The sequence below is a fragment of the Phyllostomus hastatus genome, unplaced genomic scaffold (genome assembly GCF_019186645.2).
Source record: "Phyllostomus hastatus isolate PE091 unplaced genomic scaffold, TTU_PhHast_1.1 phas_contig_40, whole genome shotgun sequence".
In the NCBI taxonomy this organism is placed as follows: Eukaryota; Metazoa; Chordata; class Mammalia; order Chiroptera; family Phyllostomidae; genus Phyllostomus; species Phyllostomus hastatus.
Window position 1 is genome coordinate 59,709,482 of NW_025333872.1, and position 17,047 is coordinate 59,726,528.

Below are 17,047 nucleotides of genomic sequence, written 5' to 3' on the forward strand. Positions count from 1 at the left end.
TGAATGGCAACTGTTTACTGTTTTTAAGAAAATGCATAGGGCTTTTTGCCTCCACAGGATGTGGAGAGAGTGGCTGGGACAAAGACAGTACCCTGGTCCCCCCCACTTCCCACGAGGACCTCTGTGTGCTGCAATGCTGGGCGCACCATGATGGACCAAGTAGAACTGTGCGGCAGCACTATGCAGCAGCTTGGGGACGAGCTGCCAGAGGAAATTCGGGAGTCTGTGCTGCGAGATGCACAGTGGACTTTTGAATCAGCTGTGCAAGAGAATGTGAGCATTAACGGGCAAGCATGGCAAGCAGCTTCAGATAATTATTTTACAGATTCTAGTATCAGAGAACTTGAAGATCAGTTTGATGAAATCATAGTAGATTTAGCCACAAAAATGTAAGCAGTATCCCGGAAAGATCCTAGAATATGTCATAAGAACCATAAAAGCAAAACAAGAAATTCTGGAGCAGTACCACCCTGTTGCATATCCACTGGACCTAAAGTATGACCCTGATCCAGCCTCTCATGTAGAATATTTGAAATGCAGAGGAGAAACGGTAGCTAAGGAGATCGGTGAAGCCATGAAGGCAAATAATCAGGGAGGAAGATTCCTGGCAATGTGAAGAGAACTTACCAAAGCAGGTGGTTGGGAGAGAGCGTGGTGTACTGAAGGACCACCAGGTAAGTCTCTACATATGGGTCTTGTCTAAAAGAGACTTGCTACACATGAACCTGAGAGATGGGCAGGTCAGCTCTTGAGAACTTTGCACTTGGAAGTGCTGGTGAGAACTATTACCTTCCACAGAGGAGAGGAAAGGAAGAAGAAATCCACTGAATCCATTCTCATCCTATGACAGCTGAAGACATGTCTGTACAATAACTTGTACATGAATGTTTCTAGCAGCAACCCAAATGTCTATCAACTGGGGAATGAAGAAATAAAATGTGATATATCCAGTTAAAAAAATTCCTGTGGCTGTAGGAGGAGGCTACCTGGGGGGCAGGTACTGTTCTTCTTGATCCGGGTGCTGGTTGCAAAGGCATGTTCAGTCTGTGAGAATTTGGCAAACTATACACTTTTTAAAAATTGTGGTAAATTATATATAACATAAAAACTTATTTTAAGCATTTTCAAGTATATAGCTAAGTGGCATTAAGCACATTTTATTGTGGGGCAACTGCTACTGTGTACACTTTCGATATGTGCACTTTTCTGCATGCATGTAAATAAAAAGTAAAAAAAAAACAACCCCCACCCATATCCCTCTTAATGATGACAATGATAATAATTAAAAAAACCCAGAACCCCTGCCACCTACAACTAGCTCCTGACTACAGGCAGGTTACTACATTGAGGTGATTTGTGATACCCAGCAGTCATAGCACTCTCATGGGAGGAATTCAGTTCTGGAAGTTGAAAGGTGGCACAATCTCAGTGTTTGGTTCTGAGCGATGGTGGTGTCCCAGGGAAGTGGTGGGCTTTCCAAAGAGGCAGTTTTCGGGGCCTGAGGAGTTCCCTGTTACAATGACCACACTTCCCTCCCGTGACCTGTTGGTGTGAGCAGGGCTGCCTAGCTCCCGCCCTCATGCTCTTTGGAAAGCCAAGGGCCAGGTGATCAGGTCCTTCTGCCATCATGAGATTCAGTTTGCTCAGGGAGCAGAGGACGGAGCAACCAGACCTGGAGGCACAGGAGAACTTCCTCAGGCGGACCTCAGCTCCCAAGCGGCACTCTTTCGCAACCACTGGGGAGCACTCATGAGGAAAAGAAGGAAAGAAGGCTTGCCAATGTGGGACACTGCCATTTTCTTTAGTGCCTGGATTTTTCTGGAGGGCCTTAACCAGGCAGAAGCAATATTTAAAGACTACAGGGAAACCTGACCTATATTTACTTTTCCTAATGGAGGTATTAAATGTAGTATTTGAAGAGTGAGTGATTCTCATTCTTGAAATTTCCCCATGGCCTGTTTAACTGTTGTTCCTGCCAGCCACATCACATTTAAAATGCATGCATTGTAGTCACTCATGAGTGGGCGAAATCATTTCTCCTTCTATCTCACAAAGATTTCAGTCACTTGCAAATTTTCGTTATGGGGTAACGCCTCCACAGGCTTTACCAAATTGGAATGTTTAGCAGTTTTGAAAACAGAAGGAACTTGTTGCTAGCCTTAAGTGAGGGCTTAGCCAGAGCAACATCTGAAATGTGAAGACCACCACCAGGCAAAGGGAAGATAATGTGGTTAGCAAGGCCTTGTGCCAATCATATGAAAATGTAGATTTGCAGAGAGTGATGCTGGTGCTTTGACAACCTTTAAGCCAAAGGCAAAACCAAAACCATAAACTCGGCTACTGTGGTACCCTCCAAAAAACCCCTTGTCATAAAATACTGCACTGGTTCACCATTGGTGTGAATTAACGAGTTGAACAAGGCGTTTCAACTCATTGCAGTGTTTCAGGTATCTGAAAAGGCGGACTGGCAACAAGAATTCCCCCCCCCCCACCCCCGATCTTGAAAGGGATGAATGCTTCCCTCTCCCTCTCCAAACTTACGAGCTGTTCAATATTTGAAATTTCTCTCCTTTGTGAAAACTCAGGTCATCTTCCGTCCGTGCTTCATAATCATACAGGGCCACAAACAGGGTCACTCCTGACAAAATGAATAGAAACGGGAAAGATATTACACAAGAAGAAATTAATTCCAAGAAAATTAAATCCTCACTAAAACCTCATTCTCAAAAGCTAAAGCTAATCAGCACAGATAACATGATGCTGCCTTGTAATGAATGTGTGAAACCAGAGTCACAGGGCTGGATTCACGCCTTTGTTTTTGACCTGGCTAAAATCTGGAACGGAAGGACTTTCCTCTGTACACTTATGAATGAATCCTTGGGAAGAGACAGATGTTAATATCATGTCCACAATGAAGGGGCAGCAGCAGTGGAATAGCTCAGATCTGCAGAGCTCTGCAGCAATCACAGACACCCTGCATCTGACACTCAGGAGCCCACAGAGGGTTCTGGGTGAAATATCACTCTTTCCCCTGGCAGAAGAGCAGTGTAGAATGTGGTAGGAAATTCCTGCAGCTCGGGGGGCTGAGGAGGCCCTCTCTGTAAATGTCCACCTTACAGGATATCTTGCCCTTTGCATTTGCAATTGCTTTGCGACTCCCTCTCTCTCACTCTATTTCTACCTTGCAGTCACCTATTCTCACGATGACTTGCAGTACTCGCTCTTCCTCATACCCATCCTATCTCTTCTCATCTGGCTGACTCCCCACACGGGCCCTTCCTGCTTGGCAGAGGGTTGCTATTAACAGCACAAAATTTCCAGTGTCCCATTTGGCCTAGGACTTCCTCCAGGTAGTAGGTACACTTCTGAGACAGCCTCCATGGTTCCCACCCCCTGGTACTCATGCCCTTGTGCAATCCCCCTTCTTTGCGTGTGGGCCAGCCTACTGACTTGCTTCTAACCAAAGGAACATGGCAAAGGTGATGGGATGTCCCTTAAGTGATTGGGCTTCAAATGATGGTGACTTCTGCCTTCCTAGCAGACTCAAATACTTTCATGAACCAAACTGCCATGCTGGAGGGGCCCACATGACGAAGAACTGTGGGTGCGCTGTGGCCAACAGCCAGTGAGGAACTTAATCCTGGCAACACCATGAGCGTGGCAGCAGACAGCCAACACACCTTGACTGTAGCCTGTGAGAGAGTCTGTGTAGGTAGTTCCAAGGGAACAGACGTGCCCGTGGGACTGTTCAAGAACCAGAGACGGAGGCAGGGCTTGTCTCTCTACCCCATCCCAAGTGGGACCTCCCACAGGAAAGCTAGCACTCAGAAGGTCTGGCCCTGCAAAGCAGGGTTCATTTGGCAACTGTCCTCCTTTGTTTAGATTTCTTTAGAAGTTTAGAAAAGAGACTGGCTAAAACAAAAAAGTAGGAACCTGTAAAGTCCTGCCTAGTCTTTATTCTCATTAGCACTCTATTAACAGATTCCTTTCATTACATAATTTAAAAACAAAGCCGAGCTGTGGTGTGTGGAAGACAAGGCACAGGAGGGCGGACACTTCCACTCTCTCCCTGCATCAGCCTGCAGATGCTCACTGGGTATTTTTATTTTCTAGAAAGGGAAGGGAGAGTGGTAGGAGGTCACAGGGAGACACAGACACTGTACCTACCTGTAAAGCACTGAAAGGAGTGATGCAGAGAAAGACATACATTTATAATAAAGCCAGATAACACAAGGCAAAAAGATCTTCCAGTGTTAGGGGCACTGTGTTTTATTTTTTAAATTTACAAGGGGCCAGATGGCCTCTCATACTAAGATTGTCCCTGATTACAGTATAGAACCCACATGTTCAAGGCAAGTAGTTTATGACACTCTCTAGTGACTTTATGAGTGACACCTGCAGACACAGGCATTAATATCCAGCACTGATGAATGAATGAGCAAGGTCAATGCCTGTGTCAGCAGAATTTCGAGTCTGCCTGGCAAAGCACTCAGTAGGCACAGGGAATGTATACTGGGTGCGGTGTTGGCTCTCTTTGTTCTCCTGCATCCTCAGGAGATGTCCCTAGACAGCCTGACAGACCCTTTCCTTCCATCCTCCACTCCAGGTGCCCTTCCAGGAAGGCAGGAAGGATAGATACAGCAAGTGTACCTAGCATTCATTCACCCATGCAAGGCTTGCTTTAAAGCGAAAGCTAGATTCACCATAACACAGGACATAATGCCCACAGCTCTGGGTCACGTACTCTGGTTGTAAGTACACTGCCCTGGTGTGTGCGGTGGGAAGAAAACCCCTGGTAGTGTCTCAGCAGTGCCAGGTCCCGGGTAAAAAGGAACAATGGGCTCTTGCATAAGATATTGGCTCCCAGATAAGCTGAGAGCACAATGGCTTATGTATATTTCCTTAAGCTTTTGTAATAAACAAAACAATTTTGGAACAAATTATGTCAAATATCTAGTTACTATGATTCACATACTGGGAGCAGATTTGGAAGACTAAGGATGCATGAGATAACTTGCAAATGTTTCAGAAAACATTATGTCTGTGAATATACGCCAGATATTTTCCAAAGCATTAGCTAAGTCAGCAAATGCACATGAAGTGACACATGGCCCATAGTGGGAAAGAGAAGGAGACTTAAAAAAAAAAAGAAAAAGGTCCCTTAAGGATATAGAAGATTCCATTTTAAAATACAAAAGATACATGAAAATACTTGAGGGCTGATACATCAGTCATATGGAAGATAATGGGAAGGTCAGAGAGAATCAAAGATGATGAATGGCCAAAAATAATGCTGCTAAATGATCCCACTAGCGGGGCAGTGACAGGCTCGCTGAAGATTAGGAATGTGAGGGAGAAGGGGCTACCCTTAGCTTTTAACCAGGGAATAGCAGTGCATTAATACCTGGAAACCTCAAAACATATACTCTCAGATCCAGACCACGAGCTTCTGATTCAAAAGCTCTCCCATGGGGCTCAGGCGTCTGCATTTAGAAAGCTGCCCTAGGTACTGGGAGCCAGCAAGCTGGGGTTGAGAGCCCCAGCCTCAAGTGCGTCTGCAGAGTCATATTCCGTCATAGCCCATGCAGAGCTCTCACGGAGCAGCAGTGTGGGGTCCCCACATCACTGTCACTAGTATTTTGATGTGCACATGAAGCTCTGGCTTTTTGTTTTTACAGCCTTTATCTGGTAGAATATATCATAGGTGGAAAATGATGCAACACTTTAAATATTCAGTCCTTAGTCAAAATGAGCTGGAGCATAAATGTTCAATTGCGAAAAAAATGAAGAGTAGCGGTAGCTGCTTCCTCCCCACCTTGGAACCCTCTGTCCCTGCTGGGGCTTGCTTACCTGTCCCTCCTCTCGTACGCAAGGTCCCAGTATGAGACGAAGAGTTCACACCCCCAAAGACGGTGAGTCCTTGGCCTCCCGCTGCATGGAAGTTGTTGTAGTTCGGGATGGAGGTCACGCCAAAGCTGGGATAGTGCTGAGGAGTGGGGTCTGTGCCATAGCGGTACCCGGAGCTCTGGTTCAGGCTGCCATCCCTCTCCTCTGTCAGTTTTGTTGCTTCTTTATCCTTACATTGCACACAGCCCATTATCTAAATTCCTGCCAAAAACATAAAGGAGGTACGTAAATTTGGATGCTCCTTAGTTGCCCCGGTTGATTGACTATTTATTTCAAAGGGCTCATTCTTGAGGCTTGCCCTTGGATATTTCAGGCCTGTGAGGGACGTGAGAAAAAGCAGTGGCTAGCACTGATGGTGAGAAGCAAGCTCAGTGCCCCTACCTTGACAACCTCACTTGTTCCCCATATGCTCTGAGCAATGGAATTGACACAGAACTGATGTTCACCACACAGCAATTTTTCTCAAATGAGGTCTACACCCCTTAAAATTCTGTGATATTACACCTGCCTAAAGACAGCCCAATAATATATATTATATTTTTCTTCAGTCATCTCTAAAAAAGTATGCTCTAGAAAATAAGTCCATACAATACTGGAATAAAAACCTCCATCACAGCAAAGGAAATTTAAAGAAGAGGGTAGAGGTGTGTTGGAAAAGCCAGAATACAGCCCCTAAATGACACACTGTACTTCTTCACTCATGGGTACCCATTTTTCAGGGCCCACTTGGTAAAATTTAAGCCGTAAGATAATGATAAGGCCCCTGTCCAGGTATCTCAGGTGGTTAGAGTGTCATCCTGATACACACCAAGGTTGAGGATTCAATCCCTGGTCAGGGCATATACAAGAATCAACCAGTGAAGGCATCAATAAGTGGAACAACAACAAAAAAATCGATGCCTCTCTCTCTCTTCCTTCCTCTCTTTAAAATTAATAAATAAAAAGGACAGTGCTATGTTTTTATTTTTTATTTTTGTTGTTGTTCAAGTACAGTTGTCTCCATTTTCCCGCCACCATTTTCCCCTGCCCCACCAACCTGCATCTCCCACCCTCCATCCTGATATATATCCAAATGAAGAAATAGTTCCTGGATGAAGAATTAAACTGGCAGAAACTAAGAGGTTGAAGTGTTTTTGCAGGATGTCATGACAGACCACTGTAACAAAATCACTGAAAGCTGCTACTCAACTTTTTACATTTCCATTAGCTTTTGACATCTTTCATTAAAAAAAAAAAATCATTCCCATGTTCTAGAGGTAGTAGTGGATTAAAAACTCAAGTCCTTGCCACCCCAGCCTCCTCGAAACCTACTTGTCCTGAGCTCCCTATTTCAGTAAATGGAGCCACTTATGACCCAGTTGCTCAAGTCAGAACCCTGAGAAGCATTATTATTTGGTTACTTGTTTCTTTCTTGTTTAGTTCTCACACTTCATGTCTCACACTCTACTATGCAAACACGCTGAACTTCTCAGTTCCTCAGTGGTTCCATTTTTGTCATTCTCCTTCTGGCCTTGAATATTCTCTCCCTCTCCTCTTTGATACGCAACATCCCTCATGTCCTGATTGAGACACTGCTTCCTCTGCAAAGCCTTCTCTGATTCTCCGCTCTCCCCCAGGCTGGGGTGGTGCCCTTCTTCAGTGCTCCCCTGTGTCTTGATTTCCTTCATATTGGCGCCTATTGCAACATATTATAAAACATGGCTTGCCCACTTGTTTCACTGCCCAATCAACTGTGAGTTCCAGGAAAGTAAGGCCTTGTCCATTTTTGTCATAGTTACACTGTCAGTGCCTGGCACATAGTAAGTGCTCAATAAAGAGTAATCAAATGAGAGAAGATTCTCTAGCCCACTGTGTTTCTCTTTCATCCTTTCTTTCTCTTTGTGTCAAGACCAACCCTTCTTCCCGTGACTTTTGTCAAGTTTGCCCTGTACTTTTGAATCTATTGGTGTGTATGAGAAAGGAAGATGATTCAGAAATGCAAGGTAAGTTGGTTAAATGGCCCCTCTGGGGATGGCAATACCCTCGTCAAACTGACAGTGGGGAGGCAGAACATGCAAAGCATGTCCCTAGCAAAACTCTGAGAAGTGGTCCCTTTGGGACAAAGAACCAAATAAGAAACACATGACATCATATGTAATTACATGTATTCACTGGGGAGGACACAGCTTGTACAGGATGGGAAAGGACTTGGGGCAGTGAAGGAGAATAAAAAACCTGTTTTTTTCCTATAGTATCTTGCAAACCAAAGTGGGGAGTGCCACATCAGGTATGGAGACTCTTGGGGGGCACTGTTCTGGGCACCGATTTTCTGCTGGACGGGGTCATGGAAGCAGTATCAGACTGCTCTCAAGTCCTCTCCCATTACACAGCTCAATAAATACTTATTGAATTGAATGTCAGTTCCCGAGAATAGAAATATTTGGAAATGAGCCGCCTACTGCTTGAGCTGAGATCACCAAATCTGGAACATATTTGCTCATAAATCATTTGAGATTAATTTACAGTATACTGTGTCCAACATGCTCTCTAACTTACGGTAAATGAATATGATTTTAACAAGTTTCCAACAGGAAATGCAAACTATTTCCAAGGTGTAATTTACTGAAGAGATTTCATCATTTGTTGCTGGTGTTGCTTCATAAGACTGAAAAATGTCTTGCTCACTTTATATTAACTCTTTCATGGTGGAAAGTTACTCAACTCTAAGCTTCTACAAAGGACAGACAGAAGGCACTTTTTGTCCCAGGTGCTTTTTCAGGGATTTCACTCATATGCTGTATTTAGAGGACGTGAGACCTGAATCACAGAATAACATCATTTACACCAGTGGGTCTCAGCCAGGATTGATTTTGCTCCCCTCACCATGGGCCACATGAGGCAATGCCCGGAGACGTTTTCGGTCATCTCCCTCCGGGAAAGAGGTACCAGTGGCACCTGGCGGGGTTAGGCAAGGATGCCGCTCCACATCCCACAAAGAGCAGGACCGCCTCCAACAACACAGGACGACTGGGCTCTAAATGTTAATAGTGTTGAGCTCAAGAAATCCTGACTTACGGAGAGGGGAGAATTTCTATCTATATCTTTGAAACAGTATAACAGCTGTTTCCCATATATATATATATATATATATATATACACATATATACATATATATACATATATATACATACATACATATATATATATATACATATATATATATATATATATATATATGTGTGATTAGCATTCAATCTACAATGCCTTCCTCAGGAAAACAGGCATGCTAGGTAAAAGGAGGCAATTTAAAAAATGACAGGAAATGCTCTGTATTTTTCTCTAGAAGCTTATCCCCGTGATAGAGAAAAGAATCTAAAATCAATTAGAACTCTTACTATAAACTACTCTTTGAACTCCAACAGAACAAACTCTACACAGAACCCCGCTGAAAATAGGATCCTATGTCTGATCAAATTAGGAAAAAAAAACCCAATCTTTCAAAACATACTAGAAAAAGTATTATCACTGTAATAAATGAATAACAGCTTACATATAATACTATGAAATAATGGAAGGAAATAAATAGTAAGCTGCTTGAAGACAGGAATTGTTTTTTGTTTCATAATTATACCCCCAGTGTTCAGAACAGTGCCTGGCATGCAGTAGGAGGCTCAATAAATATTTGTTAAATGTTTAAATGCAAAAAAAAAAAAAAACAACAAAGGGAGAATTGGAGAAAACAACTCTTTTTTATAAAGGGACAGCTCTGTTACCACTTCATGCAGTTGGAATTTTGAGTAAGGAATGTTTCTGCACAGATCTTGCTTATTCTTTTTTTTTCTTTGACAAACATGAAGAAACCAAAATAAATCAGTAAATGCAGGCTCAAGCCATTAAAAGTTAATCACAATGAAAATATTTGTTTAAGAACTTGTGGTCTTCTTCCTCCCACTTGGGGTGGTCTGACTAACCGTTTCCTGACGAAGAGTCAGAAGATGCTGTATGAGTTGTACTCAATGTGACTTCAGGCTCCTTGCCACATGGCAGATTTGGTAGCATTTGAGTTAAAATAAAAACATTCTTTATTATGTGACGTTTTTGTGGTGGGGCTTTTATGGACAACGCTGTAGGTCCATCATGAGCATATAATGCACTAATATACTTGTGCAAGATCTGTGGGGCACGGAGAAACTCTGAATAATGCCATTTGAAAGTGGGGCACCAGAGTTACTCTGATCAATAAATCATACACTGTGAACTCATGACCAGTGTATAGAAAAACTGATGGGTAAGCACTTTGATCAACAGGATCCTGGGCCTGTGGTGAAGGTGTCTAGATTACCGCTGTGAAGCTCCTTATCTGCCAGTCCTGCAAACTGAGGGGCTCTGTTTCTGTAACACACGCAAAACCTGATTTACTTACGGATTTAGCTAGCTGGATCTTCTCATATGTGCCAACAGCATTATGCAACTCCAGGAAGAGTTGCCAAAGAGAGACTCTAAGGATGGCCACACCCTGCTCCTGTGAACATGGCAGATGTCATCAATTAATCAGAGCACTTTCTGGCACTGTGCCATGCACAGCCCCGCCTTCACATGGCCCTCGAGTGCCTGGCTGACGCTGACACACAGGGTCGACTCTCTTTGCTACTCTAGGCAGAGGCTGCTGTTCCACAGTGAGTCTGGTGGAGTGTACATTCCCTCCACTGTTGCTGCAGACCATGGTCTGGTCCACTGGATGGCCATTAAACACAAATATGCCCACGTTGTCTCACATGCCAATTGGTTAAGCACTGCCTGTATGCTCCGGTTATAATGTTGCAGGGCTTTTGAGAAGATCTCAGGTGTGTGTGAGAGCTAGATACCAAAATGGAAAAAGGTCACTGGCAGACTTCTGCAAAGCAAATTGCTTTCTCTTAAGTCACATAAATTCGCAGGCAGAGGTGGGTATGGCAGGAGGAGGAAAGGAGAAACTGACAACCAATACCTTTAACTTCAGCGGTCTAAGCAATTTCATCTGAGAAGCCAGCCTAGGTGCTGTGGAGAAGTGATAGCCCCTTAGGCATAAGTCACCATCCTTGCTCCCAACAGCCCAGACTTTGGAGAGTGACAGGAAAGCTGCATTGACCTGAACGCCAATGTGGTGTGTTTCCTGGTGCGATCATTCACTATTCCTTTGGCTCACAGGTGGCAAACACAAGGCCCTTGGACTGAATCCAGCCCTTCACCTCGTTTTATCTGGCCCGGTACCTTGTTTCTACCCAGTGGCAGCGCCGAGCTCCAACTGTTTAGCGCTGTTGCTTAACTGTTAAGGAGTAGTCACATTTATACAGTCCTAAAATGACATCCGGCCCTTTGAAGGCAACCACAAGGCTAATGTGGCCCCCAGTGAAAATGAGTTTGACATCCCTGCTTTAGCTGGTCTCCACTCTATATGGGCAGGCATCATAATAAAAGTAAAAGGACAAAGAAGGGAACACAGAAGCCAAACACAAGTAACTGAGGTGGGGATAGCTGGAAAAGAACTTAAAGCTGAACTACAGATCTACTACATTGTTCCATCCGGTTCTCTGGAAGGAAAGCAAACAGCTTAACAAGCAAACACCCCATTTCAGTCAACAGTAGCAACACGAGGCGAGAAGACAGTAAGATATGGCAGACACATCAGAAATGACTTCCAGATAGAAGATTCATGGGGAGGGGGCGAGGGGAGGATGGACTTAATCCTTGCAAAACTGAAAACACCCACAAGAACCGACCTGAGGTGTTCTGCTACATCCTCAGTGGAGAAAACGAATCGCTTACAGCCCAGGGGAGGCTGGCCTGAGTTTTCCCCATGCCGCTGCAGGAAGCAGGGCATTTAGGACAGATGAGTGTCATGTAGGTAGCAATGACAGCTGGGCCACACAACTTGTCACCCAAATTTCCTAAAACTTTCAATCCTTCACAGTGCTTTTCAGTACTCTGTGTAGGATACCAGGTCCTGACACCCCACAAAGAGTGCAGACAATGCCATTTTCCGGGGACAGCCAGGACAGAGGGGCCTGAGATGACTGGGGAGGTTGGAAAGAAAGCAGGACCCTGCTGTATCACTAAATTTTCAGGACAACACTAAGATAGAAGTATTCTTATTTCCTTCACTTTGCAGTGGAAGAACAGAGAGGTTTGGAATTTGTCCACAGCTAAGTCAGGGGTGGATTTGGGATTTGATGCGAGACAGATTAGTTCCATGGTCAGCACACGAAGCCTCTAGTGTAGACTGGAGTTGCCTTCGCCCCATGGAACCCAGGCCAGTCCACACAAGGGTGTGGGTGCAAGCGTAGGAGGAGTGTAGGGGTAGAGCTGGGGGGATGGTCCCCCAGTTCTATAGAACCCAACTTCACGTGCATGGCTGACGAAGGCCCTGATTTTGAGTACTGGGCTTCACTCTCGCATGTTCACACCCACCCCCTGGGACTGGCTCTGTAGAGGTGCTGGGACCGTGCCAGGTGTGGTGAGTCACCAGCTTCCTTGATGTAGTTGGGTACCTTAATGAAAGTTTGAGCTGGAGACAGTAAAGCAGCCCTTGGTTTCCTGATATTTCCTAGACGTGGTGGAATACTTATATATATGATGAAGGAGTCAGCATTGGTCTCCTCTGTACAAAAGTGAGCCTTCCTCCTGCACTTAAACTGTGATTTGCTTTACATACAAAACTTTCTGCAACATATTTACTTCATTAACTGAGCTATACATGTAATGCTGCCTCTGCGCACAAAATAACAGCTTTCTACTCTCTATGGAATCCTGTGAGGGCAAGCCCCCACCAAACACAAGTGATAGAACAGTACATCTCTGCGGTGAGCAGACTGATGTAAAAGCAGAAATATATACAATGCTGCACTGGCCACTTGCAACGATGGGAAAACAGAGCCTCTTTTACAGATCAGATCAAAGCTTTGCTTCAGGAAGAGTAAGCGGAGGTGGGGCTGGGCCCATTTGATCATTTATGCACGACTCGAGACGGCCCCCTGGAGAGGGAGGAGGTTGGACTTTGTTCTACACCACACAGCAAGGGAACTAAACTAATATGAACCACTTATAAAATGTAAAAGCCACATTTCTGGCACCTAGAATTTTGTTTTTGGCTTCCTCCCCTCGGCTTGTCTTGCTCAAATGACCCCCAGACTGAGAAGCAGCGGCTTATGCCCCTGCAGCGTGTTCTCCGTTCCCTCCCGTGTCACCTTCTATTCCGCAAGGCCCAGGGATTCCAACGCACTTCATAAAAAAGAAATGGAAGCATTGGGCGCCAATGGTGAGATTTCACATTGCAGTCAACCAAATGCTGGAACCATTCCACCCAAATGGCTAAATGAGGGTTTAATACCAAACCATGGAAAGGCTCCAGAAGGAGGAAAGTACATTTTCTTCTTGCATTCACTTCGAATGAAATGGTGGTAAAAATAGGGATGTGTTTTAACTGTCTATGCAAGAAAGATTTACAGCCCAGACTGTAGAGTTTTTCAGGCCTGCCCCCCGCCCCTTTTTGGATCACACAGAACTTCCCTGTGGTTAGTATTTTAAAATTCTACTTTATTTTATTTTTATTGAGATATAATTCATACACTGTAAGTGTACATCCTCTTAAAGTGTCCAGTTCAGTGGTTTTAAACATACTTACAAAGGAAACCATTACACTATGTAATTCCAGAACATTTTCATTACACCCAAAGGAAACATGTATTCATTAAGCAGTTATTCCCCATTCCCTCCTCACCCCAGCCCCTGGCAACCACTAATCCACTGTCTGTCTCTGTGGATTTGCCTATTCTAGACATTTCATACAAATGGAATCATATAATATGTGGCTTCTGGTGACTGGCTTCTTTTCCTTGGCATAATGTTTTCAAGGTTCATTCATTCCGTAGTATGAATTAGTACTTCATTCTTTTTTGTGGCTGAAAAGTATTTCATTGTATGGACATACCATTTGTTGTTTCCCATTTATCAGTTGATGGACATTTGGGGTGTTCCCACTTTTTGGCTATTATGAATAGTGCTGCTGTGAACATTCATGTGTAAGTTTTTGTGTGGACATATGCTTTCGATTCCTTTGGGTTAATATTTTAATATATTAGGAACTTAAAAACCTTAAGATTAGGTAGATGGGAAATCACATGAATTGGCAATCCAAAGATAGGAAAAACAACTTGTGAAACATGGAAAAATATTAACTTCGACAGTAATAAAAGACACACAAGTTAGATTAGTGAGACACTTTCACCGCTAAATTAACAAAATTTAAAAAATAAGTCTGCATAATAGTGATGAAGTTTCCTTAAAATGCACATTCTCATACACTGATGATACAAGATGTGGAATAAGTGTATAACCTTTTCATAAACCAGTTTGGCAATATTATTTAAAAAAAAAACTTAAAAATGGACCTGTTCTTTGTCTGAATCTGTGCTAAAGAGATACTTTAAAAAATGACATGTGAAGAGGTTCTATGAAGTGTTATTTATCATTTGAATTGTAATTAGAAAACTTGCTAATCGTTTAACAAGAAGGCAGTGGTAAGTAAATTGTAAGGCATGCTCATAACGTAAAATTAAACAGAAATTAAAACTCATTGTTTACAGAAAATTGTTAGTCATATGGAAAAATGCTCACATTATAGTATGAAGGATCACATGATTGAGACTATATAATTAGAAAATTGTTCAGAAAGAAAGATACCAAGACGCATGCTGGTAGTGTGTAGGCGGTAACACTATGTGTGACTGTTCTTTGTTCTCTCTTTATTTCTTAGATTTTTTTATACTAAGAATCTTCCATTTTAATAATGATAATAAATCATCATTTTTAATAAGAAAGGTCCCTTTAATTTTATCAATTACTGATTTAATCTGTATGTAAGTTGATAACAACTATACATTGATGAAGTATGCTTCAGGAACTTAAAAATTAAGAGAGGGAGAGTGACTGATGCTAAGGCCTGTTAAGAGGCAACCTCTCCTTCTGGAAGGTGTGAACGGTGACAGTACCAAAGCACAGAGCCTTCTGAGTGTGTGCATAACATCTGTGCTGAGCAGTGGGCAGTGAGGGAGCAGTGCTGGGAGTGGGGCGGGGTGATGCACACAGATGAACAGCCACAGAAATCTAATTAAGAGCATAGATTAGGCAAAGCCAGAATACACAATCAACTCCCAAGACTGTGCTGGTAGCAAGTGGCAGAATCTGGGATTACAGAGCCAGGAGTGGGGTAGCTGGGTTAGTGGGTTTTTGAGAACCTTTGGGCCCCAAACTCCTAGGTACCTGGGGAAACCCAATAAACTCAGAATGACAGTACTCATTCACGTCACCCCTGGACCCCAACCAAGTGGCTCTGGTTGCTGAGGTATCTGCAGGACCTCTTGGGGAGCAAGAGCCTGAAGACCACACAGTGGCATGGCTGTAAGAAGGGGGGAGGATGAAGCAGAGCACTGTTCTTTGGGTGCTTGTTGGTGGTAGAGGCAAAAATTGCCTAAGGCACCAGGCAGAACAATTCTGTGTTTTCCTCTCACTTTTTCTCTTCTTGCTTTTACCTTTTCTTGTTGGGATAGTCAGTCTGGCATTTTGATGCTTGGACTTTTGACTTTGACTAGAATTCCCCATTCCCTAGAATTTGGGGCAATCCAATCAGGGCATAGAATAATGCCAATGCTGGTTTATGTGACCTGAGATTTTTCAGAAACAAAAGATCCAACAGTGTCTTTCTAATGTCGATATTCAGTCAAGCATCTTTCCACCCTCCTCGGCCCTGTTCTAGAAAAACAACCAGAGGAAAACAAAAACAAAAATCTGGGCTTTTATTCATGAACTAGCAAAGAGAAACAGGAAAGTCAGTGTCACATCTGGGCCACAGTGGCAGAGACTGGTTTTCTGGGCTGAACTGGCCAAGGGCCTAAGGGTCAGGGTGTCACCTGGCAGAGCCACAAGAAAACACATTAGCACAAAGCAGCTGTTTGAATAGGCATTGTCAACGCCCCCTCCCCGCCAATGCTGAGAATGAAAGCTGAGGAGGTTCACTCCACAATGCTGAACAAAACCCCTCTCTGCCAACCTTTCCAGTCTCCACAGAGGTTCCTTGCCAGATGATTCTGTAAATGCGGCCTCATCCTTTCAAAAAACAGTGAATTCTTTTTCCCTTTCATTCACCAGTTCCAGTCAAGAAGACCCATTCCTTTAATGAAACAGAATGGACTTCAAATAAGGAAATTTAACTTTTCCTTTTTTTGCCCTTCAGTTCATACGTGTGTTGTGACCTCCACGTCTCCCCTTTCCATTGATCATTTATCTGGTTATGCAGTCAGAGCCCATCACAACCTACCGCCCTGAAATTTGGTGGTGAGGCCATTTGTATTGTGATTTTGGAACTGAGGATGGCGTCTTTTCTTTGAAAGATGACATGAAGCCGGGTCCCTGCTCCTTTAGATCTTTATGTTGGCACTTTCTCAAGTTGCAAGGATCAGCAACACCAGGAGCCATGACTTTTGCACCCTTTGCAGTGGTTTAGAATTTCAAAGCTTCTCTTGGCAGCTGTTTTGGTGTGAATGCTGATAAAGTAGGCTGTCAGAAAACATGCCCCTCTCTAATTCCATGGCCTCTGCGGGGACAAGGAACAACAGTGACAGTGATGATGGGATAAGGGGAGCAGAGAGCAGGCTGACTCCAGCCAGCTTCCTCATACCCCCTTCCTCGCCTGTAGGAAAGGAGACTGTCTCTGCCTTTATTCATCATTTCTTGGCCTTTTGGCTAAGACCAAGCAGAGCTTGCTTTCCTTACTCCTGGTGAGGCCAGGCTGGTCGACTGTGTGGTGGCTGCTTCAGTGAGGCTTTCACAAGAGGTCTGCACTCCTGACTGCAAGCTGAGTGCCAGCAGAGAGACAAGGAAAGTAAAGGAGGGAATAATAAGTAAGAGGAAGACAACACGGAACCCACTGAAGGCAGTAAATGCTTTCCCCAGCAGCACATGAAAACAGTATTTGAGATGACAAACTGTGGCCATCTGATGTGGGAAGAACATGTGCCTAGGCCACTTGTTGATGACCTACTTGGCACCTGATAGAAACCCAGTCAGATTTCTGTTAACAAATCCAAAAGAGAAGACTAATTTATATACCAGCATACATTTTGTAAAT

General features: G+C 43.8%; 1 protein-coding gene across 5 annotated transcripts in view; it reads right to left on the reverse strand.

The window, feature by feature from the left end:
- FYN (FYN proto-oncogene, Src family tyrosine kinase) overlaps positions 1-17,047 on the reverse strand; it is a 200,325-nt gene that overhangs the window by 55,469 nt on the left and 127,809 nt on the right. For 4 of the 5 annotated variants that reach the window (XM_045843128.1, XM_045843129.1, XM_045843132.1 and 1 more), the window contains 2 exons: positions 5,851-6,108; positions 2,542-2,638 (listed from right to left, as the gene is read on the reverse strand). In XM_045843128.1, the coding sequence (XP_045699084.1) occupies positions 2,542-2,638; positions 5,851-6,097 (344 nt within the window). In that variant the 5' untranslated portion in view covers positions 6,098-6,108. Of the gene's footprint in view, positions 1-2,541; positions 2,639-5,850; positions 6,109-10,309; positions 10,331-17,047 lie in introns of those variants that run through there. The other variant, XM_045843130.1, reaches the window with a different exon arrangement.